Below are 27,161 nucleotides of genomic sequence, written 5' to 3' on the forward strand. Positions count from 1 at the left end.
TGCAGGGAGAAGCTTCCACGAGCCACGGCACACCTGCCCCGCCCGCGTCTTCACAGTGCTCTCTCTCCCACATGCCCAGACGTGGACGAGTGTGTGCGGGACCCGCTGCTGTGCCGGGGAGGTACCTGCACCAACACGGAGGGGAGTTACACGTGTCAGTGCCCCCCTGGACATGCGCGGACGGCCCAGGGCACCACCTGTGAGGGTGAGCATGCAACCCATATGTGTGCGTCGGTGCCGTGAGTGTAGTAGTGGGAATGCGTGTTTGTGCACGTCTGACCGTGTATCTGAGTGTGCACATGTGTGTCAGTGTACATCGGTGTGTGTGAGAGGTTGCACACACGAGACAGGAGAGCATGTGTATGTCAGTGTGGAGGTGTGTATCTGCCTAGACAAGAGTGAGTGTGTGAGTGGGTGTTTATTTGTGAGTCCACATGAGCTTGCGAGAGAGAGAATGTGTGTCTAAGTGTGGATGTGTATTTACTCGGGTGAGGATGTTTGCAGGTGAAGGAGTCCGAGGGTGTGTTTGTGTGTGGGTGTGTGTGAGTGTGCCTCTGGGTGTGTATTGACACAACGGCAAGTATAGGTGAGAGGTGTGTTTGTGAGTCCATATGAGTGCACATGGTGTGAATTTGTGTGTCTACTGAGGACGATTGTGTTTGCACATGAGTGGGTGTGAGGGTGTGTGTGAGCCTACATGAACATGCACATGGCTGCATGAGTCTGTGTGTGGATGTGCATCTACCGAGGGTGAGTGTGTGCGTATTGGGTGTGTTTGTGAGTCTTGTGAGTGGGCAAAGGGATGTGAGTGTGTATTTGAGTGTGGGTGTGTGTCCAGGAAGAGTGTGTCCATGCAAAGATGTGTTTTTGCATGTGTGAGTGTCTCAGGGACACGTCGATGGTAGAAGGTTCCGTTTGGCCATCCGCTCACACCCAGCCCCCACCAGCCACATGTTCCCCCCACAGATGTCGACGAGTGTTCCCTGAATGACGGCCTGTGTCCCCACGGCCACTGTGTCAACGTCATTGGGGCCTTCCAGTGCTCCTGCCACGCTGGCTTCCAGAGCACGCCTGACCACCAGGGCTGCATGGGTGAGACCACGCCCACCTGCCCCACGGGGGGGGGGGGGACCAGCCCCCGCAGGCCGCCCCAGCCCCCCCAGCCCCGCCCCAGCCCCATCGGCAGTCCTTCCCCCGTCCCCCGTCAGCTCCATGCCTGGCCCCGTCCCCTGGCCCTGCCCCTCCACCTCTGCCCTGCCTCTGGCAGACATAAACGAATGCCATGCCGGGAACGGTGGCTGTGACATGCACTGCACGAACACGGAGGGCAGCTACCGCTGTGGCTGCAGCCGCGGCTACTCACTGATGCCCGACGGGAGGGCGTGTGCAGGTGTGTGGCATGGGGGAACTGACTGAGCCTGGCCCAGGTGAAGCCAGCCAGACCGGGGACAGCCTACTGACCCTGTGGCAGGGTCCCTGGGGCTCCCCCTCTGTCCCTGCCTGCTTACAGCCCAGCCCCCCCCACCCCCCCAGACGTGGATGAGTGTGCGGAGAACCCGGACATCTGCGATGGGGGCCAGTGCGCCAACGTGCCAGGGGACCACCACTGCTTATGCTATGACGGTTTCATGGCCACGCTGGACGGGAGGACATGCGTTGGTGAGGAGCCGGGACTGGGGGTGCAGGAGACGGCATCTGGGCTCACGCACAGGGAAGCACACGGGCGAGACAGACACCAGGCCATTTCCCTGTCGCATGCGGGGAGGGGGGACAGGCTTTGCAGCAGCGCTGGCGCCCTCAGCCGACCACCACACGCCAGGGCCTGTGGGGTCTGATTCAGAGCAGCAGATACCCCGAACCTTGCACTTTGAGCACGTCCGCCGACCACTCCCTGTGTACCTGATACGCACACAGCTTCACACCCCGCTCCCAGGGCTGCATTTTAAGATACCTGCACACCGAGGCGCTTTATGCGTAACAGGGTGAGCAAAATGGGAAAGGCGCTCTGAACTGTTCCCTGAGCCCTGCTTGGGGACCCTAGTCTGCTGAGGCCATGGTCACCGTCCCGTCCTGGCTGTGGGGCGTCCCGTGGCCTGGGGAGCAGGTGTCTGCCCCCTCGGGGCAGGGCTGGGGCCAGAGTGGGGAAGTTGCAGCAAGGAGAAGTGTAACTCCCCCCCGCCCCAAAGAAGACAAGTCCCGCCCGGTGCAGCTTAGGGTTCCCGATCGCAGGGAGCCTTAGGGAGTACTGCAGCACCTCGGATCGAATCAAACGGAATTCTTTTACTGCTCCATGCCCTTCCTGCAGATCCACGTTGGCGTAAAGTCTCGGACAGGGCCTGTAGGAGAAAAACCTGACCAGCTTCACTTAGCTCTGGGTGCTCTAAATGTATTCAGCCACAAAGTCCTTTTGGGAACACATGCCCGATACGTACCATGGAACACGCTCTGTCACATGTTGACAGGACACTCCTGGTTGCCCAGTGGTGGAACCGGAAGGAGCTCCCCGGTCCTGGAGATGGGCCAGCAGAGCCTCAGCATGGGGGCGGGGCTCACATGGCAGGGCACTCAGCCACACTCACGCACCCCCTCCACCCTCACCTGCTTCCTCTCTCATCATCCCACAGACGTGAACGAGTGTGACCTGAGCCCCTACATTTGCCTCCATGGGCACTGCGAGAACACAAAAGGTTCCTTTGTCTGCCACTGCCGCCCGGGTTACGTCATCAGGAAGGGGGCCGCGGGCTGTTCCGGTGAGCTGGCGGTCAGGGGTCCTGTGGTCTGCCCCACCCCTCGGGGCTGAGCACAGCCAGACCTCATTCTTCCAGATTCCCGTGGGTGGAGTCTTGTGTTAAAGCGGGAACCAGACCCGGCCAGGCACCCCCGGGGCTCCTTGGCACACAGCTCTGTAGCCCCAGGTATTCTCGGCAGTGTCCCCAAAGAAGCCAACCTGATGACTTTAAGTGATACGGAGGCAAACATTTCAGCAGTTCCGTAGTCAGCGGTTTAGGTGCCTAGGGCTGCCGTAACAAATTCCTCCCAGCCTGGTAGCTCACACACACAGAAGCGTATTCTCTCTCAAGAACGGTTCTGGAGGCCAGAAATCTGCAGTCAGCGTGTGGGCAGACTTGGCTCCTTCCTGGGGGCTCCGAGGGGGGGGATCGGTCCCGTGCCTCTGCAGCCTTCTGGTGGTGGCCGCCAGTCCTCGATGTTTCTTGGCTCATAAATGTGTCACTCCACTCTCTCTGTCTGTCTTCATGTGGGTTCTGTCTGCCTGGGTCCACGTTTCCCTCTTATAAGGATGTCAGTCATTGGATTAAGGCTACCCCAGTCCAGGATGACCCCATCCTAACTTGGTTACATTTCCCAGTAAGGTCCGGTTCACAGGTTCCAGGAATTAGGATTTGAACATACGTTTTTGGAGGACACAAAAATACAGTTATGCAGTTATTTGAATGTGTGTTAGAATCCCACGTCACAAAGCAGCATCAAGCCCATGACTTTAGAGACTGTTGTTGATGTAAAATTAGCTTTTATTTATTTTTTTTAAAGATTTTCATTTATTTGAGAGAGAGAAAGAACACGAGGAGGGGGTGGGCAGAGGGAGAGGGAGAAGCAGACTCCCCACTGAGCAGGGAGCCCGATGTGGGACTCGATCCCAGGACCCCGGGACCATGACCCGAGCCGAAGGCAGATGCCCAACTGACTGAGCCACCCAAGCTTTTAAAATACATTGGGCGCCTGGGTGGCTCAGATGGTTAAGCGTCTGCCTTCGGCTCAGGTCATGATCCCAGGGTCCTGGGATCGAGTCCCGCATCGGGCTCCCTGCTCCTTGGGAGCCTGCTTCTCCCTCTGCTTCTCTCTCTCTCTCTCTCTCTATCTCCCTCTGTCTCTCATGAATAAATAAATAAAAATATTTAAAAAATAAAATAAAATAAAATACATTGCAACAGTAACAGTGCAAGGAGCGTAAAGAAATGTTCAGTAACCAGTAGCTCACCTAGGTGGTGGATGAACGTTGCCGAGGTTGCAGAGATGATACGGGTGAAGCCGACTTCAGACTTGGCTGAGGATCGGAAACTCTGGTTTAGAAGAAATCCTGCTTTAGAGCAAGGACATCTGTGTTAGGACGGTTACTCTTAAGGTCTACCCTAAGTCTCTCCAGCTGCTATTTCAGACCAATGCAGAGGGCTGCTGGGAGTCATGCCTTTTGGGTTTTGGGGTTTTTCTCCTGGGCTCTGGGTGAAGGTGGAAGCTACTGGAGTGGGGAGGGGGGCTTTCTGGGCCAGCCCTCCTCCAGGAGGGTCCTTGCTTCTTCCCTGCTGCTGGACTGTCTCCCCGCTCTGCACCCGAGGCCCTACCTCTACTAGGCCCGGGCCTTGGCGGGGTGCTGTGTCCTCCTTCCCTATCTCCCGGTCCTGACCCTCCTGCGACCCGGTTCCTCTCCTCGCAGATGTGGACGAGTGTGAGCTTGGGGGACACAGATGTGACAGTCACGCTTCCTGCCTCAACGTCCCTGGGAGTTTCAGCTGCAGGTGCCAGCCAGGCTGGGTGGGGGATGGCTTCGCATGTCACGGTGAGTGCCCCGGGGGCAGGTGGTCTGGGCAGAGCAGTGGAGGTAGGTCGGGGGCAGGTGGGGGACTGGGCAGGGGTTGCCGGGCCCAGGGTTGTCTGTGGGGGCCGGTCAGGGCTGAGATCGGAGGGTCTGCCTCCCTGCAGCCCCCCAATGCACACACTTGGGGGGGGCTCCGGGCTCCGTGTCGTGCAGACCTGGATGAGTGTGCCTTCCCAGAGCATCGGTGCAGCCCGAGAGCTGACTGTTTGAACGCTCCCGGCTCCTACCGCTGCGTCTGCCGCCTCGGCTTCACCGGGGACGGCTTCTCCTGTGAAGGTGAGGGCGGGGAGGGGCCCGAGAGGGACAGCCATGGGGGCTGGATTCCCAGGGGGGCACAGTGGTCAGTGGGCTTCCCGACTCACCCCAATCCACCACCCACACCACACGCTGGGGTGCTGGAGAGGATGCGCCTTCAGCCCGCGGGGCCTCAGGCCAGGCCCAGCGTCACTGGGGGTGGTCTTCTGCCCTGGACTCTGGATGCACGGAGCCTTCGGGATGTGGGGAGCGGGAACACTGGCTTATTTCCCGGGACCCTCCACCCGGGGCCCGGGTCATCAGGTGCCCTGTCTCCCTGAGTCCCTGGAACCCTGGGTGACCACGAAGGGTTTGATTGGGGCCACCTGCCCACCCTGCATGGGTTCTGGCCAACCGGCCCCCAGCCCTCTGCCTCTCGGGGTCCCGCAGACAGGGACGAATGTGCCGAGGACGCGGAGCTCTGCGAGAACGGGCAGTGCCTCAATGCCCCCGGCGGGTACCGCTGTGAGTGTGAGATGGGCTTCGGCCCCACGGAGGACCACCGCGCCTGCCGGGGTGAGGCCTGGGGCTGCCGGGCTGGGGGATGCAGCAGGAGCAGGCTGCCGGGCGAGGCGGGCTGACCTGGGGTCCCCACAGATGTGGATGAGTGTGTCCTCGGGAACCTCTGCGTGTTCGGGAGCTGCGAGAACCTGCCCGGAATGTTCCGCTGTGTCTGCAGTGGGGGCTACGAGCTGGACCGCAGTGGGGGCAACTGCACAGGTGGGGGGTCAGCCAGGCTGTGGGTGTGGGAGGGCCCCGGGCTCACCGGCTCCCTGCTCTCAGACGTCTTCTCCAATGTCCTGTTCTGGGGGGGGGGGCTTGTCTGACCCCCCATCTCTAGCAGCGCCCCCACTGATCCCTGTTCCCATCAACCTGTCATCTATCATCGCCTGAATAAATGCAGTGAACGAACAAAGGTGTGCTCCCTCCACTACAGTCATCAAAATGGTCTCCTCTTTATGTGCTTAAAATGGGGGTCAGCAAACTCTTCCAGTAAGGGACCAAATAGGAAATGTATGGCTTTCCAGCCATGCAGTCTCTGTCACAGCTGCTCAGGTGCCTTGTAGCCTGGAAGCAGACACAGGCAGTATGTAAATGAGTGGGCGTGGGTGTGTGCCAATAAACTTTGTTCACACAAACAGGCAGGGGGCCGGATTTGGCCCACAGATAAGAGTCTACCAACCCCTGGTTTGAAAGCATGTTCTAAGTGTCGGCTTTGTACGACAGCTCTGTGGAAGCCAAGACACAGGGAACTTTCAAAGGGCAAACCTCTGTGCCAAGTGGAACAGAGCTGGGAGGAGATGGGGTTGGACTGGGCAGGGCAGCCCCTAAAGGCTGCTGTCCCCTCGGGCTTTCTTCCCAGGGGAGGACATGGCCTCGCCCCACAGCCCCACATCCGACATTGAGGGTTTCAGCTTCCCGGGAGGAAGGTGGGAGGGAAGGGGGTCAAGGGAGGGCTCCCTGCTGATGGCACCCCCCCCAAACCCCACAGATGTCAACGAGTGCGCAGACCCCGTGAACTGCATCAACGGCCTGTGTATCAACACCCCCGGAAGCTACCTCTGCAGCTGCCCCCAGGACTTTGAGCTGAACCCCAGCGGGGTGGGCTGTGTGGGTGAGTAAGCCTCAACTCCCGCTGGGGCGCCCGTGGCAGGTGAGCTGGGCCTACCACTTGCTAACCGCCCTTTTCCACCTGTTCAGACACCCGGGTTGGGAACTGCTTCCTGGACACGCATGACCGAGGGGACGGTGGCATTTCCTGCACTGCGGAGATCGGGGTTGGCGTCACCCGCGCATCCTGCTGTTGCTCTCTGGGACGGGCCTGGGGCAACCCCTGTGAACCGTGCCCGATGGCCAACACCAGTGAGTCTCGCGGTGGGGAGACACAGGCGAGCACGCCCCAGGGCTCACGGGGTCGTCTTTGCTATGGGAGGGACCCTGAGAACCAGAGAGGGATAGGAGCTGCCCTGGGTCACACGGCACATTCTTGGCAGTTCATCAGCTATGGCTCTCTCGAGGTCTCTTTCTGCTGTCCCGTCTGCAAATTCTCTGTGTGTTTCTATTCACTTGCTTCCTCAGTCAGGCAGCAAACGTTGAGAGTTCCTCTGTGCCCTGTGCAAGGGGCTGGGGACCCAGAGAAGGATGAACCACAGCCCTACACACTGCCCCGTGCCCATAAACCAGTGGTCCCTGGGCTGTGGGAGTAGAGCGATTCTAAGGGTTTGTTTGAGGCTCAGTGATGGCAGTGGAGAGGAAGAGGGTAAGGGAAGCCTTCCCGGGACAAGGGGCTTAAATGAGGTTTGGAAGGATGAGCAGGAGTTTTCCAGGTAGAGCAGGGGGAAGGGTGTGTGATGCAGTGGGAATAGCATGTGCAAAGGCCTGAGGTTCACACACCTGCCTATATATTCCGGTGTGTGTGTGTGTCTGTGATGTCCAGGGTCTTTCTTTCAATGGGGGAAATTTGCAGTCACATTGGTCTGGTTTTAGGTCAGAAGAAATTGCCCCTCTCCACTCCCAGCTATTAGCACACAGTCCATCTGTTCACGTGTTGAATGTGAACACGTGTTTACACACATATGCACACGCACACTTGTGCACGCACACTGCCCCCTCCTCCCAGATTGGCCAAGATCTCTTGGCTCCAAGAGGCTGAGATATAGGGGCTATAGTTGGTATAGTAGAGGGATGCAGGGCCCATCCTGGAGCCCTTTGTAGGGGACCTCAGCTCCCCTGCCTCCCCTCCTTCCCTTGCCTAAATGCCTCTCCCCACATCCCCTCAGAAGACCCTGTTTCCCTTGCAGCTGAGTACAGAACCTTGTGCCCTGGGGGCGAGGGCTTCCGGCCCAACCCCATCACTGTCATCCTGGAAGGTGAGTTCCTGGCAGACCATCCAGCCACGTACCCACTGACTGACCTTTCTCTCACCCCCGCTTCACCAAAGTGCAGTTGTCGGGGCCCCACATCCTCCTGCCCTGAGGTCAGGCTGTGAGACTAAACTGTTCTTAGTGTGTGGTGAATTTTTTGTTTTTTTCTTTCATTTACCTTTTCTTCCACCTGTTGGTTTATTGATCCATCTTTCCACCCATCCATCTATTCATCCCCCACCCACCTCTCTATCCAACCACCCAGCCACTCACCCATCCTTCCTTCCCTCCATCCATCCACACACACATAACCCCCATCCCCCCATCCAGTCGTCTGTCCATCCATCCATCCATCCGTCCGTCCATCCATCCACTCATTCATCTTGTCATTGACCCACTGGTTTATTCATCCACTATTTTATAATTCACCCATCCGTCCACCTAGTCCCCTATCCAGTGACCCATCCATCCATCCATATATCTATTCACTTTTTTTAAGTAATCTCTGTGCCCAAAGTGGGGCTTGAACTCATGTCCCCGAGATCAAGAGTCAGTGCTCTACCAGCTGAGCCAGCCAGATGCCCCTCCTCCAGCCATCCTTTTATGTACAGGGGATGATGAGATTGGAGAGTTCCATCCAGGGCGAGCTATGCGATGGCTGGGTAGACGGATAGGTGGATGGTTTGGATGGACGGGGGGAGGGGGGATGGACTAGGAAATGAAGAGAAAGGGGATGAATTCAGGGTGACACTGGCCCAAAAGAGTCTAGGTGCAGCCTCCAAGGTAGGGCCCTGGCCTGAACGCTCCAGATAGCCGGCAGCTCTCAGGTATTCTCGAAGAAGCAGCTTGGCCCTCCTGTGGGGCCCTGGAAAGCCCAGGTAGGGTGTCGGTGTCCCCCGAGGCCTCTGCTTAGGCTTAGTTCCAAGCACGGCTTCCTCGCTTCCTGACAGACATTGATGAGTGCCGGGAGCTGCCTGGGCTGTGTCAGGGGGGCGACTGTGGCAACACGTTTGGCAGCTTCCAGTGCACATGCCCCCCTGGCTACCACCTCAAGGGGGACACCCGCACTTGTGAGGGTGAGTATGCGCCCTCCCCACCCCACCCCGCCTTCCTCCCTAATGGCACCTCCCTCCTCAGGGGCTGGGGCCTGAAATGCCCCCAGGGGCCAGCTCACCTTCCTCGCGGCCAGTGGGGGTGGGGGGGTGGGCATCGGGAGGCGGGGAAGGCTTCCTTGGAACCCCTCTGGCTGCCCTCTGCTCTGCTGCCTCCCTCTGACTTCCGACGCTTGCAGAAGTGGCCTGGCTTTGCTATAGCTCCTGCGCCCTCCCTCCTTGGGACAAAAGCTGAGCCAGGCCCAGCACTGGGACTGGGGAGGGGCAGATACAGAGGGAGTAGCTACACTGCTCCTTCAAGCAGCACTTCGCCTGCCTCCTTCCTGCTCTCCTTTGTGCATCGTAGCAATGGCCAGCAGGTACCCGGAGTCTGAGACTGTGTGTCACCACCGCACCGAGCATCTTCCGTTGTCGTCTGTTCATTCAGCCCAACAGCCCCATGGGGGGAATGTTCCTTTTATGATCGCATTTTTCAGATGCAGAAACTAAGGCTCAGGGAGATTAAGTGACTTGTCCAGAGGCACCAGCTAGTAAGTGAGGGAAACCCAGCCATTCTTTAAGATTTTATTTTTATTTTTATTTATTTGACAGAGAGAGACACAGCGAGAGAGGGAACACAAGCAGGGGGAGCGGGAGAGGGAGAAGCAGGCTTCCCGTGGAGCCGGGAGCCCAGTGCGGGGCTCGATCCCAGGACCCCGGGACCATGACCTGAGCCAAAGGCAGACGCTTAACGACTGAGCCACCCAGGCGCCCCAAACCCAGCTATTCTGGTCCTTGAGTCTGAGCTCTTCCAATGCAGTATCCAAGTCTGTGAGTCCATCCATCCATCCATCCATCCCTCTATCTATCCATCCGTCCACCTAGTCATCCATCCATCCACCCATCCATCCATCCGTCCATCCACCCATCTACCTATTCGTCCATACTTCCCTCTGTGTATCCATCCATCCATCCATCCATCCACCCATCCACCCATCCATCCCTCCCTCCCTCCCTCCCTCTATCCATCCATCCATCTATCCATCCATCCATTCATCCATCCATCCATCCATCCATCCATCCATCCATTCATCCATCCATCCATCCATCCATCCATCCATCCATCCATCCATCCTTCCATCCATCCATCCATCCATCCATCCATCCATCCATCCATCCACCCACCCACCCATCCCTCCCTCCCTCCCTCCCTCCCTCTATCCATCCATCCATCCATCCATCCATCCATCCATCCATCCATCCACCCATCCATCCATCCATCCATCCATCCATCCATCCATCCATCCATCCATCCTTCCATCCATCCATCCATTCATCCATCCATCCATTCATCCATCCATCCACCCATCCATCCATTCATCCATCCTTCCATCCATCCATCCATCCATCCATCCTTCCATCCATCCATCCTTCCATCCATCCTTCCATCCATCCACCCACCCACCCATCCATCCCTCCCTCCCTCCCTCCCTCTATCCATCCATCCATCCATTCATCCATCCATCCATTCATCCATCCATCCTTCCATCCATCCATCCATCCATCCTTCCATCCATCCATCCTTCCATCCATCCATCCTTCCATCCATCCATCCATCCATCCATCCATTCATCCATCCATCCTTCCATCCATCCATCCATCCATCCTTCCATCCATCCATCCTTCCATCCATCCATCCTTCCATCCATCCATCCATCCATCCATCCATCCATCCATCCATCCATCCTTCCATCCATTCATCCATCCATCCATCCATCCATCTACCTATTCATCCATACTTCCCTCTGTGTATCCTTCCATCCATCCATCCCTCTATCTATCCATCCGTCCACCTAGTCATCCATCCATCCATCCATCCATCCACCAATTCATTCTTTCTCCCCCTTTCAACAATATTAGTTGAACACCTACATGCAGCCAGATGCTGACATCAGCATCCAAGGACAGGATGTGTACCTTTTTCTCAGAGCAGTGCTGTTTAGAAACTCAAGGAAATGGGGAAGGAAGGGAGAGATCTAAGATCAAGACACCGATTGCCATTGTACATGGAGGTGGAAGCTGTCATACCTTCGAGAGTCAGAACCCAAATACTTGAAATATACTTCATTCCTCTCTACCTCCCCATCCCTTAGGATATCAAGGGAGAAAGAGAAAGGCCTTCTTGGGGCGCCTGGGTGGCTCAGTCAGTTAAGCATCTGCCTTCGGCTCTGACTGTGATCTCAGGGTCCTGGGATCGAGCTCCACACTGAGCTCTCAGCGGGGAGTCTGCTTCTCCCTCTCCCTTTTCCTCTGCCCCTCCCCCCTACTCATGCTCTCTCTCTCTCAAATAAAGGAATAAAATCTTTAATAAAAAGGTCCCATCAACAAATAAAGGTCACAGGGCCGGCAGACTTGAACCTGAATGTTGACCTTGGATGTGCAGCCTTGCAGGACCAGCAGTGTGCTTGAGGGCTGCAGTCCTTTCAGCCCTTGCCAGCAGTCAGACTCAAGGGATGGGACTTGTGCAGTAGCACAGGACCCTGCTCTCCAAAGGGCCCACCCTTGGCTTAATGCTTTGCTGTTGCCATCTTGAAACAAGGAAGGCCCAGTCTTCATTTTGCACTGGGCAAGTTCTGTAGCTGTAGCCGGTTCTTGTCGAATGGTAGGTCTCACTCCTGGAATCGCTGGGTTGTATGGTGAATCTATGGACTATTCTGTTTTGTGTGAGGAACTGCCGAACTGTTTTCTGTTTTGCGTGCTCACCCACAATGTGCAAGGGCCCCAGTTTCTCCACATCCTCATCAACACTGGTATTTTCCGTTGCTCAAAGTTCTACTGTCTAGTGGGTGTGAGGTGGCATCTCATTGTGGTTTTGATCTGCATTTCCCTGATGACTAATGACTAATGAGCATCTTTTCATGTGCTTGTTAGTCATTCATATATCTCTGGAGTAGTGTCTGTTCATATCTTCTGCCCATTTTTAAATGGGGTTGTTTGTCTTTTTGTTGTTGAGTTGTGAGAGCTCTTTATATATTCTGGATCAAAGACCCTTATCAGGCCTATGATTTGCAAATAGTTTCTCCCATTTTGTAGTTGTGGTTGTGGTTGTGTTTCCACTTTCTTGATGGTCTCCTTGGATGCACAACAGGCTTTAATTCTGATGAAGCCCAATTTATCTGTTTTTTTTTTTTCCTTCCGTAACTATGCCTTTGGTGTCATCTAGAATCCATTGCCAAATACAGGCAACGTCTTTTCTAAGAGTTTTATCATGTTAGCTCTTACATTTAGGTTTCCTCCTTGTTGTGAGCTAACTTTTTTATATGTTGTCAGGGAGGGATCCAACTTTATTCTTTGGCATGTGGATATCCAATTGTCCCCACATCACTTGTTGAAGAGCTCTTTCCCCCATTGAATGATCTTGGCTCCCCTGTTGAAAATCTTGTGACATACAGTTTCTTTCTGGACTCTCAATTCGATTCCATTGATTTATATGTCTAGCCTTCTGCTAGAACCCCACTGTCCTGATTACTGGAGCATCGCAAGTTTCAAAATTGGGGAGGGTGAGCCCTCCAACTTTGTTTTTCCTTTTCCAAGGTGGCTTTAGGTAGGCGGGGTCCCCTGCAATTCCATATGAATTTAGGATCAGCTTTTCCATTTCAGCAAAATGAAGTCATTGGGATTTTGACGGGGATTGTATTGAAACTGGAAATTGCTTTGGCGACTACTGCCATTCTAACAGTGTTACATCTTCTTTTTTTTTTTTAAAGATTTTATTTATTTATTTGAGAGAGAGAGAGAATGAGAGATAGAGAGCACGAGAGGGAAGAGGGTCAGAGGGAGAAGCAGACTCCCTGCTGAGCAGGGAGTCCGATGTGGGACTCGATCCCGGGACTCCAGGATCATGACCTGACCCGAAGGCAGTCGCTTAACCAACTGAGCCACCCAGGCGCCCCAGTGTTAAATCTTCTGACCCATGTACACAGAGGGTCTTTCCATTGCTGTAGGTCTTTAATTTTTTTGCGGTGATGCTTTGTAGTTTGCAGTATTCAACTCTTGCACCCCTTTGGTTAAACTTATTCCTAAGCATTTAATTTTTTGGACGCTATTATAAGCAGAGTTTTTTAAAGTTTCCTTTTTGCTTGCTCACTGACAGGATACAGGAGTACAACTGATATATTTTTGGGTTGGTCTTATATTCTGCAATTATATTGACCTCATTAATTAGCTCTGATGTTTTTGTTTTGTGGATTCCTTTCTAATATTCTGCTGCCCGCTTTTGCATGGCCCACTAGCTACGAATGCTCTTTACATTTTTTAAATGGTTGAAGAAAATCAAAAGAAGAAGAGTATTTTGCCATATGTGAAAAAGACATGAAATTCACATTTCAGGTTCCATAAATCAAGTGTTATCGGAGCACAGGCATGCTGATTTCTTTCTTTCTTTCTTTTTTTAAGATTTTATTTCTTTATTTGAGAGAGTGCACTGGGGGGCGGGGGGCGGAGCGGAGGGAGAGGGAGAAGCAGGCTCCCCGGTGAGCAGAGAGCCCGATGCAGGGCTCGATCCCAGGACCCTGGATCAGGACCTGAGCCAAAGACAGACGCTTAACCGATTGAGCCACCCCGGCGTGCCGTGCTGATTTCTTTACCTATTGTCTGTGGCTTCTCTCACACCACAGGAGCAGAGTGAATAGGTGTCAGAGACCACTGTTTGGCTTGCAAAACAAAAAAGTATACTATCTGACCTTTATAGAAAAAGTTTGTTGCTCCTGGACTAGAAAACTGATTAGACCGAGAGTCTCCTTTTTTTCCAAAAATACTTGATGCGTGGGGCACCTGCTTCCTGTCACCTCACATTAGGTAGCCCACGGCTGTCCCACTCTTGGTGATAATGTAATTGGCTCATGGGGCTCAGGTCATATTTTTTTCTTAATAGCTTAATAGAGGTGAGATCATAGTAAACTTCCACCCCACCCCCCACTTAATGCCATGTTAGATCTTTCCATGTCACTAAGATGCCTGCACCTTTTAAGCTAATTTTGAAACCAAGCTCAAGTCCATAATGAAGTGGCTCCACCAGATCCAGATCCTGGGTGGGGAGTTACCCAGACAACTCCTGGAAGCTGCCCCTCCCTCCCCTGCAGACATCGACGAATGCTCTGCACACTCGGGCATCTGTGGCCCTGGTACCTGCTACAACACCCTGGGGAACTACACCTGTGTCTGCCCCGTGGAGTACCTGCAAGTCAACGGTGGCAACAACTGCATGGGTACAAAGTGTGATGACTGGGGAGACGGTTGTGGGAAAAGCACTCGGGTGTGGGAGGGACTTCTCAGAGTCTCCATGCTTTGGAAGAGTGTGGCAAGGTGTGTTTAGGGGAGTAGAGGGAGGGGGGGGAGTGTATGAGTTGCTGGTCAGCAGCAGAGAACAAGATGTGGGACTTGGGGGCCCAGGGCCGTCATGTATGGTTGTTCAGGTTGCACACTGTCCAACAAAAACTAGAATTAAATGGCACCCCGTGTGTCTTGGGGGAGAGACATCAAGCCAGTCATTTTCAAATGGATCCATGAATGAGTTCCCATGCGTCTGGCTCTCTCTTCCTCTGGCTCCGTTATCTTTTATCCGCACCCCTCTTCCTAACCCAACTGCAGACACGAGGAAGAGCATCTGCTTCCGGCACTATAATGGCACATGTGGAAATGAGCTGGCCTTTAATGTGACCCGGAAGATGTGCTGCTGCTCGTACAACATCGGCCAGGCCTGGAACAGACCCTGTGAGGCCTGCCCCACCCCTGCCAGCTGTGAGTGCCCTCCCCCACCTTCTTTCCAGGTTGGCCCTTCCTAGTGCAATATTTAAGGAGGCACGCCTTGCTTAGGGCACCCAGATTAGCTCTCATCCTACATTGTTCCAATGAGGGCTGAGGAGTTGAAGTTATGTCCTAGTTGAGGTACGGAAATCATCACTCTTAAGGTGGGCAAAGCATCCTTTCTTCCATTTGGCAGATTTGGGGAATTCAGAAAGGGTCAGTGAAGCCTATATTTGTGGTGAAGATCCTTGAGCCAGGGAAGGGGCACACTCGGGGAAGCTCTCGGGAAGACTGCTAAAATGTTGGTTGGGATGAAGAAGGGCGTTCCGGGCAGGGAACAGCATGAGCATAGGCCTGGAGGCAGCACTGAGCCCCAGACCGTGCTAGCAGCTAGAATGAGAGCTAATGGAATGATCTAGCAGCCAGCCCAGGTATCAGAAAGCGCTGAAAGCGTAGGGCAGTGAGTGAAAGTGGGCAACGAGGGGGTTACAGTATTAGTGCTGGGGGCTGAATGTGTCCCCCCAAATTCATATGTTAAAGCCTTGATCTCCAGTGTGGCAGGGTTAGGAGGTGAGGCCTGGGGGAGGGGATTAGGTCCTGCGGGGGGAGCCCCCCTGAATGGGATGAGCAGACACCTGAGGGAGATGATCTCCACCACGTGAGGACAGAGCGGGAAAACAGCCGTCTGTGAACCGGGAGGTGGCTCTCACCAGACACCGAATCTGCCAACGCCTCGGTCTTGGGCTCCCAGCCTCTGGAACTGTGAGGAATACATGTCTGTTGCTTCGGCCCCCCAGTCTGTGGTGTTTTGGTATAGCAGCCCGAGCTGGCTAAGACAATTTGCTTCCTAGGGCTGCAGTAACAAATGACCACAAACTCGGTGGCTTAAAAAACCCAGAAATTAGTTTTCTCCCAGTTCTGAAGACTAGAAGTCAGAAGTCAGGTGTTAGAGGGGGCCATGCCCCCCTCCAGAGGCCCTAGGTTAGAATCCGTCTTTGCTTCTTCCAGCTTCTGGTGGCTCTGGGCATCCTTTGTGTCTGGCCCTGATCTCTGCCTTCATCTTCACGTGGCATCTTATCCCCGAGGCTCTGTGTGTCCCTTCTTTTTCTTATAAGGACACCAGGCATTGCATTCAGGGCCCACCCTCATCCAGGATGACCTCGTCTTATCTTGATTCAACCTGCAAAGACCCTCTTTCCCCAAACGGTCACACTCGGAGGTTGTGGGTGGACACGACCTTGGGGGGCGGTAACCGTCCATCCATCCAGTGCAAGGCGATGGAGAGGGGGTGGTTACTGGGCACTTCCGGGGGACAGGTGCTGTTTCTAGGGTTCCAGGTTCTAGGAAACAAGATTGGGCAGGCCCAAGCTTGTGCAGGCTGGGAGGAAGCTGCAGACCGCCAACTCTGGCCAGGAGAGTGTCAAGACAGATCAAATGTCATCCCCCAGGTCAGATGCTAGGACTTAGGTACCTGCCCGGATCTCGTGCACCTGAAACTGAGGTGCAGGTAGACTCTGATGAGGCAGGAGTCCACGCCAGCCAAGGGTCCATTCTCATCACAATGCAGACAGAAGAGCGAGTGAGGGCCAGGGCAGGCCCCTGGGGAAAGGTGGCAAGGGGGTACTGCCCTGCCCCGGTGGGGGCGGGGGTGGAGCCCAAGGGCGGTGTCTGGTGCCAGTGTGGTGGGTCAGCGGGGAGCCCCAGGGAGCCTTCCCTGTGGGCGGCCCCAAGTCCTCGAGGCTGAAGTGGGCTTTGCTAGGGAACAGCGAAGGGACCAGCATGTGCGAAGTTGTGGTGGCACGGCAGAGCAGGGCATCTCCGGACGTGTAATGACATCAGGGTGATGGGAGGGCAGGAGTTACTGCTGGAGACGTAGGGCCAGGGGGTGAAAGTCTTGAGGTCCAAACTGAAGAGTCTACCTATTCTGGGGAGGGCAGTGGGGCGCGGGTGGCGGCACTCCTGCGGCGAAGAGATGAGCCAGGTCGCGTCTCTGCGTCTCTGTGTTGGAAGATCATGCTGCACAGGTGGATGGTTGCCTGTTGCCCTTCCCCTGCTGCTCAAAGCGGGGGTGGGGGCGTAGGGGGGAGAGGGGCTAGTTATCGGGAGGCCAGATGTGGGCTGCGCTGCAAGGGTTGGAGGAGGCGGTGGGTGGGGGGTCAAGAAGAGGAGGAGGTGTCCTCCCCAGGAGCCTGCAGCCCCAGCACCCTCTGCCCTGTTCTCCTTTGCCCAGTGGACTTCCAGATCCTGTGCGGACACCAGGCCCCTGGCTTCGTCATTGACATCCACACAGGGAAGCCCCTCGGTGAGTGACCATGTCCCCCTGCCTGTAGCCCCAGGTCCCTCTGTCCCCAGACCCCTGACCTCTCCCTTCCATGCATCTCCACCCCAAACTCCTGCGCTTCTAACTCCCCAGACCAGGCCAGGAGTCCTGTCACCAAACACTGCCCTCCATCTAAAAAAAAAAAAAAGTGAGAGTATTTGTGTGAAGTTGTTATTCATTTTTTAAAATTCTGATAAAATACACATAACATGAAATTTGCCATCTTAGCCATTGTGAAGCGCACAGCTCAGCGGCGTGAAGCACACTCACACCGTCCTGCAGCCACCCCCACCCTCCATCTCCAGAACTTTCCATCTCCCCACACGGAGACTCTGTCCCCACGAAGCACGGACTCCCCACCCCCTTGCCCCAGCCCCGGCTCCCACCGTCTCCTCTCTGTCTGTGTGGACGGGACTCCTCTGGGGACCTCCTGGGACTGGGGTCCTGCGGGATGTGTCCTTCTGGGTCTGGCTCCTCTCGCTGAGCATGATGATTCCGAGGTTCATCCAGGATGCAGCAGGGGTCAGAACACTTCCGTTCTAAGCTACACAAGGTTCTGTTACAACCTAACCCCTGCATGCCACATTTCAGCTGCGTGGCATTGAATTGATGACCCCATTTCCAGCTCTCCTCCTTATCTGAAACAATCAGAACGTGGCAGACGCGGTGACCGTGTCAAACCAAAGGCCCCTTCACACTCCCACGATTCCCATGCCGCATGCCCCGGGGATTTCTAGATCCTTCTTCATGCATTTGAATATACATAGAGGTCCCCACTGAAAATGTATGACAATGTTTTCTGGGGAGTTGGAGATTTTATAATTCTAGAATTCCCTACATAGTGGTCGGCAACTCACCTTTTTTTCAGCCAGCCACGAGTTGTGGAGCCCTGGGCAGGTTACCCGCATGCAGTGCCATTCCTCTTGACCGGCTTTGTGGCGTTCCACGGGTGGACCCGTCCCGTGTCACGAGCCCGTCCCCCCTGGATGGGCACTGGGTTCCCTTTCTATACAGTTGACCCTTGAGCAGCATGAGGGTTAGGGGCGCCAAACCCCGTGCAGTCAAAATTCCGCATATAACTCTTGGCTCCCCCCAAACTTAACTAATAGTCTACTGGCGACCAGAAGCCTTACTGATGGTGTAAACAGTAGATTAACACCAATTTTGTACATTACATGTATAATATATTGCATTCTTAAAGAAAGCTGGAGTCAAGAAAACATTATTAAGACAATCATAAGGAAAGTACTGTATTTCTATAAAAAAATAAACACTCATGCCTCAGGGGCCCCTTGCAGTTTGAACCTGTGCTGTTTAAGCGACAACTGTATACATAACAGCTTCCCTGGGATCTAACTCACACACCACACACTTGGCCCAGCTCAAGTACAATTCCGTGGTTCCCCATGTCTTCACGGAGCGGTGCAGCCAGCACCACGATCTAAGTTAGAACATCTTCGTCCCGCAAAAAGAAACCCGGTCCCCGTGAGCGGTCACTCCCCGTTCTGTCCTCCCCCAGCCCCTGGCGAGCGCGGTTCTCCTCTTTGTTCCTGGGGATTCGCTCTTCTGGGCGTTTCATGTCACTGGGATTGTACACTCTGTCTTCTCGCATCTGGCTTCCCTCACCAAGCAGCTGGTCCGTGTTGTGACCCTGGGAGGCAGAGGCGGCCTCGCTGGGCCGCAGCCAATGGGTTTTCCGTCGAGAGATGCTCCCCCAGCTCTTGGTCCCACATCCCGATCTCTCTCTGGTGTCAGAAAGATTCTGGCCACCGCAGAGTTGCTCCCCTGTGGCCAGACCGCGGGGCCCCTTGGCTCAGGGCCCCCGGCTGCTGCCTGGGGCTGGGCTGGCCCTGACGGCTGACGCCCTCCCCAGACATCGACGAGTGTGGGGAGATCCCTGCCATCTGCGCCAGTGGCATCTGCATCAACCAGATCGGGAGCTTCCGGTGCGAGTGCCCCACGGGCTTCCGCTACAACAGCGTGCTGCTGGTTTGCGAAGGTGCCACCTGCCCGGCCTCCCCCAGCCCTGGGTGGGAGGCTGCTCCCCCACCCTGTGTGCTCTGGGCGTGTCATTTAAGCCTCAGGTTCCCTTTCTGTACAATGGGGCTAATGCCTGTCCAGGGGCCTCCAGCCCACATCACTGCTGCCCCTCGGGTTCCGGCTACTCCCGGAGAGGTTCCCCGCTCGGAAGCCTGGGGCAGGGTGTGGGGCTGGACTCTGGCAGGGAGGCCTCCTGCACTCCCGCCCGTCGGCTATGTTCCGCAGACACGAACGAGTGTGCCAGTGGAGAGAGCCCCTGCCAGCAGAATGCCGACTGCGTCAATGTCCCCGGCAGTTACCGCTGCACATGTGCCCGAGGGTACAGGCTGTCGCCCGGCGGGGCCTGCGTGGGTGAGCGGGGGGACACCAGCCGGGCGCAGGGTGGGGGCCGAGGGTGTGGGGTATGGGACAAAGCTAGGCTCTGTCCCCTGTGACTTGAGTCGGGCATGGCTCTGTCCGGGCTGTGCCATGCATGGGGTGGCAGGAATACTGAGTACCTGTTAATGGGGTTGGGGGTGGGGGGGGCGGAACGGGAGCATGGTGCTGGTAGTAGCTTGAATGGGGGGCCTCCAGGCAGGTCCTGGCTCCCCCCTCACAGTGCATGAGGGCTCAGCAAACACCGTGTGTGTGTGGGTGGGGGGGGAGGTAGGGTTCTGGGGACGCCACACTGCCTGCCCTCCCCCAGGACGGAACGAGTGTCGGGAGATCCCAAACGTCTGTAGCCATGGTGATTGCGTAGACACAGAGGACAGCTACACATGCCTTTGTCACCGTGGCTTCCGCGCCTCGGCGGACCAGACCCTGTGTGTGGGTGAGAGTCCCTTCCCACTTCCTCCCGGAGAGCCAGGCTGCCAAGCGAGGCTGGGGTGGCGGCCACAAGTCTGCACCTCCCCTGGGGTGAGGACAGTGGTTTCATCCACCTGGTCCACAGACAGACCCAGCTTTGAGTCCCAGCACTTAAGACCTTGGGTAAATGACTTACTCAACTCCTTGGGCCTCAGTTTGCAAAATGGGAGTGATAAATTGTTCCAGGGGCACTTTTCAGCCATCACCCCCCAAGTGTCCCTGCCCATCCACCTGGACAGGGCTGGGTGCAGGGGAGGTGGGCTGGGTCTGGCCAGGCCCTCCCTCTCCCTCCCTGCGCTGCCCGATGCACTGGGTGACCCGGATGGGGCTTGGGGGCTTTGCTCTGGCAGACGTCGATGAGTGTGACCAGCAGCCGTGCGGAAATGGGAACTGTAAGAACATTGTCGGCTCCTACAACTGCCTCTGCTTCCCTGGCTTCATGGCAGCACCCAGTGGGGATTGCGTGGGTGAGCCACCTGGGCTGGCGGGCAGGCCTCGTTGCCCCCCCCCGAAAAGTGGGTCCTTGGCTTCAGGGTCCCCCTCTGAAATAAAGGCTCTGGCCCCAGGGATCCCTTCAGAAAAACAACCCTCAGCGGTTGGTGTTCCTTCTAAAAAATGAGTCAAGCACACAATTTCCCACACCTCTTCAATCGTCAGGTCCCGGGAGGGGGGCTCTTGCTCGAGCTTATGCTCAGCTTGATGGCGGCAGGTACAGGGAGGACAGTGAGGACCTGGGTGATGCTTGCAGTTGAGCGCAGTGGTTAAAGCATGCATTCCAAGGTCAGGCAGCGTGAATCTGAGCCCAGCGCTGCCACCTGCCCGCTGTGTGACCCCAAACAAGTCCTCTACCTCTCTGGGCCTCAGTTTCCTCCTCTGCAAAAAAGGAGATTAATTGTAGTCCGCTGTGTGACCCCAAACTAGTCCTCTACCTCTCTGGGCCTCAGTTTCCTCCTCTGCAAAAAAGGAGATTAATTGTAGTCCGCTGTGTGACCCCAAACAAGTCCTCTACCTCTCTGGGCCTCAGTTTCCTCCTCTGCAAAAAAGGAGATTAATTGTAGTCCGCTGTGTGACCCCAAACTAGTCCTCTACCTCTCTGGGCCTCAGTTTCCTCCTCTGTAAAAAAGGAGATTAATTGTAGTCCGCTGTGTGACCCCAAACTAGTCCTCTACCTCTCTGGGCCTCAGTTTCCTCCTCTGCAAAAAAGGAGATTAATTGTAGTACCTACCTATATTAATCGTAGACCAAATAGACTGATTACAAGGAATATTACCAGAGATGAAGAGAGACCTCACATATTCAGGGGGCAATTCTCTGAGAAGACACAACAATCATAAATTCATATGCATCTAACAATAGAGCTTCAAAACCTATGAAGTAAAAATGGACAGAACTGAAAAAGAAATAAGCCCACAGTTACAGTTGTAGACTTCAACACTCCTCCCTCAGGAAGAGAGGGGACAAGGAGAAAATCAGTAAGGCTAGGGAAGACCTGAACAACACTGTCAGTCCCCTAGAGCTGGTCAGCATTTATGGAACATTCCCGAACACACATCTTTCTCAAGCGCACAAGGACATTTACCAGGAAAGCCCGTATTCTGGGCCATAAAACAAACCTTAACAAACCTAAAAGAATTGGGGTGCCTGGTGGCTCAGTCGATGAAGCGTCAGACTCTTGGTTTCGGCTCAGGTCGTGACCTGAGAGTCTTGAGATCAAGCCCACGTCAGGCTCCCTGCTGAGCAGGGAGTCTGCTTCTCTCCCTCTGCCCCGCCCCCCCCAGCTCGTGTTTTCCCTCTCTCTCTCAAAATAAATTAAATCTTTAGAAAGAGAAACAAATTTAAAAGAATTGAAGTCATACAAAGTAGGTTCTCAGAATGTAAGGGAATTAAAGTAGAAATCAGTCACAGAAAGGCATCCAGAAAAATCCCCAAATATTTGGAAATTAAACAACATACTGCTAAAGAATCCTGAGATCAAGGAAGAAAGTGTAAGGGAAATCAGAAAACATTTTGAATTAAGTGAAAATGGAAACAAAATATGTGGGGTTTACCTAATGGATTACCCAGAGGCAAATTCATAGCATTAAGGGCTACAATACTGGTATCTGCCTCATCGGAGAGTGGGAGGTTAATACACAGAGCCTAGCACATGAGTACATGATAAAGTCACCACCCCCAACTTAACTTCTGTTGTGGATGGAAGTGCAAGGGAGGCTCAGAGCCCCCAGACTGTGGGTGACCCCTCCTGCCCATACCCCTTCTGCAGACGTGGATGAGTGCACCACTCTGGTGGGGCAGGTGTGCCGATTTGGCCAGTGCCTTAACACAGCTGGCTCCTTCCACTGCATCTGCCAGGATGGCTTCGAGCTCACAGCCGACGGGAAGGACTGTGTGGGTGAGTCCCGCCTGGGGGTGGGGAAGCCATCTCTGCCAGCCCCCTGCTCCCAGCTTACCTGCGGTTGGTGCTTCCAAGCGATCATGGTTCCATTTCATAATCATACATTTATCTTAAGGTATAAAAAGAAACAAAAACTAGCACATCCCACCTGTGTTTTCACAGGATTTGTGGTTTAGGGTAAGGCTGTCTTAAAAACCTAAGTTTTCTGAAGTGAAGAATAATCAAGGTGCTAGATGGAGGCCACAGAATCCTGAAGGGGGTCTGTGTGTGGCTTCAGATCAGGAACCTTGCTCCTTCTTCCCCTGGACGCCCCGTGGCTTCACCTATAACCCCCACTTGAGGACACAGAGGCTCTTTCCCCAGCCGTCCCTGTTTTCCTGAGTCTCAGCCCTTCCCCTGGATCCAGGAGAACTTGTCCTGGGGCCCTTGGCCATCATGCAGTGACCATAGGTGCTGGTCCCAGTCCCAAGCGAGCCCCCGTCACAGGCTGGTGCTGGGACCCCTCTTCCTCTCCACAGACACCAACGAGTGTTTCAGCTTCATGGGAACCTGCCTGCCAGGCACTTGCCAGAACCTTGAGGGCTCCTTCCGCTGCATCTGTCCCCCTGGCTTCCAGGTGCAGAATGACCGCTGTGTTGGTGAGTGTCCAGCCCCACCTCCTGCTCTGGGGCCAAGGAGGCATCTCCAGGCCTCTGTTTCTGCATCTGTAAAATGGGAATGCCAGCTGGGATGTACTTAGCACAGCACCCAACACAGCTCCATACACAAGTACTGGTATTAAGATCATTTTGGCTGCTTGGCCCAGGTTCTCTGTCTGGGGCCCACAGGCTTCCTCATGAATCCTATAAAACAGGCATGGTTGTGGGGTCATGCCACACATAGAACTCCTTACTCGATGAGTGATGGTCAAGGTCAAGGACCAGTCTGGCCTGAGCTCCACTGGTTTAATTGCCCAACTGGGTGACTTTGTACTGTGTCGGCTAATCTGGACCAGTCTGGCCTAAGCAGATGGGCTAGCCTGGTACAGGGTGGGCGAACCTGGATCGGGCTACCCTAGCAGTTACCCTGAGCTAACTTCCTCCAGTGTAAGCTAAGTTTATCCAGTCTCGGTTAGCTTTGTACAAAGTTAGTCTCTAAAGATGAACTTTTCCTGACCATGACCCCTATCTTGGAGATACCTTCTAGGAGAGAGACCCCCCACCCCCACCCGGCACAGCCCACCTGGTACTCCGGCTCATGCTGAGTCCTGAGGGCCCCTGCCCTGCATCGGTCCCTGGACCCGCCCAGGCTGGGCCCCCACTCTGTCTGCTCCCCCTGGCAGCTGAGGCTATCGCACTCTGGCGGAGGTCCTGCCTGCCCCCACCCAGCTCGTGTCCCTACCCCTCCAGACATCGACGAGTGCTTGGAGGAGCCCAACCTCTGCCTCTTTGGCACCTGTACCAACAGCCCTGGGAGCTTCCAGTGCCTCTGCCCGCCTGGTTTCGTCCTCTCTGACAATGGGCACCGTTGCTTTGGTGAGTCTGTGGCCCAAAAAGCATACAGGGTTTAGGGAAGAGGTGGGAGGGAGGGAGAGGAGTTGGGTTACCCAGCAAAGGGGGCTGCTGCAGTTTCCTGTATGGATCTCCAGGAGCGCTGCCTGGGCAGAAGTGTTCCCTGCCTGAGTGGGGTTATCCGAGTCCAGACAACCCGTTGGCCAGACAACTCACTTCTGCGAAGGGCTATCCCGGTCTAGTCTGGGCTGACCGGGTCTCCTGGGCTTCGGTTATCCTGTAGTGGCTTCAGTTGCCCTACCTGGGGTGGCTTCATCTCAGCTAGGCTAGCCTTGTCTAGTGTGGGCTAGCCTCAACCAATCGGAGCCAGCCTCTTCTCTCCCAGGTTAGAGGCAACAATGGGGTGGGCTGGGCAACTCAACCAGTGTTGGTTGTTCAGATCCCCACCTGCCCTGGAGGACTTCTCGGGCTGATGGGAGTCCAGGGCTGAGGACTGAGGGGCTCCCCGACAAGGATTTGGGGTCTGAAGTCCCATGTCCTCTGGCTCTGTCCCTCCAGGAAGGGGCTTCTGAGCCAAGAATAGTGTGGCTGAGTTTGCTGTCCCTGGCAAGGGGGCAGCCCCACAGCTGTGGATGTGGGGTGTTCCCGGAAGGGATCCCCTGTGGTCCAGGGGCTGACCCTCATTGGCCCAGGGTGGGTCACATGTCCGTCTCAGAGCCAATCGCCACAGTCAGGGGCCTGGAGGGTTCTGATTGGCCGTTGGTAGGGTCGGGTAGCCCATTCTTGGGGACCGGGGATCCGAGCAGGGCACCGTTGATGACCCTTCAAATGTTTCCCTGGGGATCACCCCACAGACACGCGGCAGAGTTTCTGCTTCACCCATTTTGAGGCCGGGAGGTGCTCTGTGCCCAAAGCTTTCAACACCACCAAGGCCCGGTGCTGTTGCAGCCAGAGGCCTGGCGAGGGCTGGGACGACCCCTGTGAGCTGTGTCCTCAGGAGGGCAGCGGTGAGCACCCCGCCCTGTCTAGTCTCCCGTTGGGTTCTGCCTGCCTGCCTGCCGGCATCGGTTTGGTTGCCTACACCTGCTCAGGGGGTTCCTGGGGGCTGCACCGGCCCCCGACCCTCACCCCCTTCCCCTCTTGGTGTCCAGCTGCCTTTCAGGAACTCTGCCCCTTTGGCCACGGGGCCGTCCCAGGTCCTGATGACTCTCGGGAAGGTGAGCTCCTCGCCCACGTGCTAAGGGTCCCTCCTCGGCCACCCACTCTGTCTGGGCTCTGCCCCCCCTTCCCAAGTCTCAGACTCCCTCCTCGACCAGTGGGTGGCCCTGGACTGCATGGGCCCCGGAGGGAAGGAAGAGCGCCTGAGTGTGGCTGGGGCGTGACAGGTGCCGTGCCGGCCACCCCTGCCGCCCACAGACGTGAACGAGTGTGTGGAGAGCCCCGGCGTCTGCACCAACGGCCTTTGCGTCAACACCGACGGCTCATTCCGCTGCGAGTGTCCCTTTGGCTACAGCCTGGACTTCACGGGCATCCGCTGTGTGGGTGTGTGACCAGCCCATGTCCCCTGGAAGGAAGGAGTGGGGTGGGCAGAGCAGGTGCCACCAAAGGCAGGATCCTGTCCCTCGGCCACTGTCACTCTCCCCACCCGCTTGACCCTTCTCTGCGTGGTTCACTCACTCACTCGTGCACTCAGGCCATCCGTTCACTCAGGCCAACACCCTGCGCCTGCCTGCCCTGCATCCGGCCCAGAGGGGCACCGGACCTGGCCCTGTGTAGCCTGTGGCGGTCGGTGGGGGGCAGACAGGACACTCTCGGAATGTCGAGGACGGGAGGCCCCCTGCAGGCCCTGACTGCAGCCTTTCCCCGCCTCCAGACACGGACGAGTGCTCCGTCGGGCACCCGTGCGGCGAAGGCACCTGCACTAACGTCATCGGAGGCTTCGAATGCGCCTGCGCCGACGGCTTCGAGCCTGGCCCCATGATGATCTGCGAGGGTAGACCCTGCCGTCTGCGTGGTGGGGGGCGCCCCGGGGGCTGGCCTGGGGCTGGGGACCTGGAGCCCGCAGGCCGACCCTGCCCAGCAGGCACCTGCTCTGGCCTCCGCAGATGTGGACGAGTGCTCCTTGAACCCCCTGCTCTGCGCCTTCCGCTGCCGCAACACCGAGGGCTCCTACGTGTGCACCTGCCCGGCCGGCTACGCCCTGCGGGAGGACGGCGCCATGTGCCGAGGTAGGACGCGCAGGGGTGGGGCGCGCCGGGTGGGGCCGGGCTCCCCGAGTCCTCCGTGCCGCGGTCCTGGAGAAGACAGGGAGGTGAGAGCCTGGGCCGCTGGAGGGTGAGCAGAGCCCTGAGGCACGTAGGGGGCAGCGGGGGCTCTGCTGTGAGTAGTCCTCTGTCATCGTGAAAACGGGGTGCCCAGGCTCACAGGTCACTGGCTCTGGTGGCCTCTCCAGAGCTGAGAAGGACAGTGAGGACAGCAGCTGTGCCCCCCAGGGTAGGTGTGGCAATGTTTGGAGACAGTTTCTGTTGTCACAGTCGGGTGTGGGGGGTGAGACGGGCATCGAGTGGCCAGGGACGCTGCTCAATAGACTGCAGAGCCCAGGACGGCTGTCCACCACAAGGGCTTCTTTGGTCCCCCAGTGTCCTTCGTGTCAGAGCCGAGCAGCCCCGGGCTGGGCTTTGGGGCCTCCAGGGCTCCTTCAGTGCTCCGGGGATCGCGATGAAGGCCAGAGAGATTCACAGACCCTGATGTGGGCCGGGGGTGCGGACGTGGGGACGCTCCTGGGCCCCTTGGCTTCTCCAGGGGCCTGGGCACATGGCAGTGCTGTGCCGACCTCACTCTGGCCCTGGCTGGGGCCCCGAGAGGGAGGTGGGATCCAGGCCCCCACAGCCTGGGGCCAGGCCACGGGGCGCCTGACCTTGGCCGCCCTCTCTCCCTGGTTACCCTCAGATGTGGACGAGTGTGCGGACGGCCAGCAAGACTGCCATGAGCGGGGCATGCTGTGTAAGAACCTCATCGGCACCTTCGCCTGCGTCTGCCCCCCAGGCCTGCGGCCTCAGCCCGGTCCCGGGGAGGGCTGCACAGGTATGGGGGTGCTTTGGGGGTGCAGGGACACCCCCGGGGGGAGAGAAGTCAAAGCGAGAGAATGCGGTGGGAGGGGACGCTCCAGGGCGAGGGGAGGCTGGCCTGGGCGGCTCTGGCCTCCCCGGCGGCCTGCCTCATCCCTCCCACCGCAGATGAGGACGAATGTCGTGCCCAGCCCAGCCTGTGTACCAATGGCCGCTGTATCAACACCGCGGGTAGCTTCCAGTGTGACTGTGACAAGGGTTTCCGGCTCAGCCCCGCTGGCACTGAGTGTCATGGTGAGCATGGCCGGGCACGGTGGGCACAGCCACCCCCACGTG

General features: G+C 56.4%; 1 protein-coding gene across 1 annotated transcript in view; it reads left to right on the forward strand.

Moving 5' to 3' along the window:
• FBN3 (fibrillin 3) overlaps positions 1-27,161 on the forward strand; it is a 54,239-nt gene that overhangs the window by 17,167 nt on the left and 9,911 nt on the right. The window contains exons 26-55 of the mRNA XM_035723607.1: positions 80-205; positions 967-1,092; positions 1,268-1,390; positions 1,534-1,659; positions 2,625-2,750; positions 4,451-4,573; positions 4,766-4,888; positions 5,297-5,422; positions 5,504-5,626; positions 6,399-6,521; positions 6,608-6,769; positions 7,708-7,776; positions 8,721-8,846; positions 14,003-14,128; positions 14,511-14,660; positions 16,897-16,968; positions 18,860-18,985; positions 19,252-19,377; positions 19,712-19,837; positions 20,223-20,339; positions 22,136-22,264; positions 22,786-22,905; positions 23,656-23,781; positions 24,612-24,764; positions 24,909-24,974; positions 25,174-25,299; positions 25,631-25,750; positions 25,863-25,985; positions 26,707-26,841; positions 26,994-27,119. Coding sequence (XP_035579500.1) covers positions 80-205; positions 967-1,092; positions 1,268-1,390; positions 1,534-1,659; positions 2,625-2,750; positions 4,451-4,573; positions 4,766-4,888; positions 5,297-5,422; positions 5,504-5,626; positions 6,399-6,521; positions 6,608-6,769; positions 7,708-7,776; positions 8,721-8,846; positions 14,003-14,128; positions 14,511-14,660; positions 16,897-16,968; positions 18,860-18,985; positions 19,252-19,377; positions 19,712-19,837; positions 20,223-20,339; positions 22,136-22,264; positions 22,786-22,905; positions 23,656-23,781; positions 24,612-24,764; positions 24,909-24,974; positions 25,174-25,299; positions 25,631-25,750; positions 25,863-25,985; positions 26,707-26,841; positions 26,994-27,119 — 3,669 coding nt within the window. The remainder of the gene's footprint in view (positions 1-79; positions 206-966; positions 1,093-1,267; positions 1,391-1,533; positions 1,660-2,624; positions 2,751-4,450; positions 4,574-4,765; positions 4,889-5,296; positions 5,423-5,503; positions 5,627-6,398; positions 6,522-6,607; positions 6,770-7,707; positions 7,777-8,720; positions 8,847-14,002; positions 14,129-14,510; positions 14,661-16,896; positions 16,969-18,859; positions 18,986-19,251; positions 19,378-19,711; positions 19,838-20,222; positions 20,340-22,135; positions 22,265-22,785; positions 22,906-23,655; positions 23,782-24,611; positions 24,765-24,908; positions 24,975-25,173; positions 25,300-25,630; positions 25,751-25,862; positions 25,986-26,706; positions 26,842-26,993; positions 27,120-27,161) is intronic.

The sequence above is a fragment of the Zalophus californianus genome, chromosome 1 (assembly GCF_009762305.2).
Source record: "Zalophus californianus isolate mZalCal1 chromosome 1, mZalCal1.pri.v2, whole genome shotgun sequence".
Taxonomy (NCBI): Eukaryota; Metazoa; Chordata; class Mammalia; order Carnivora; family Otariidae; genus Zalophus; species Zalophus californianus.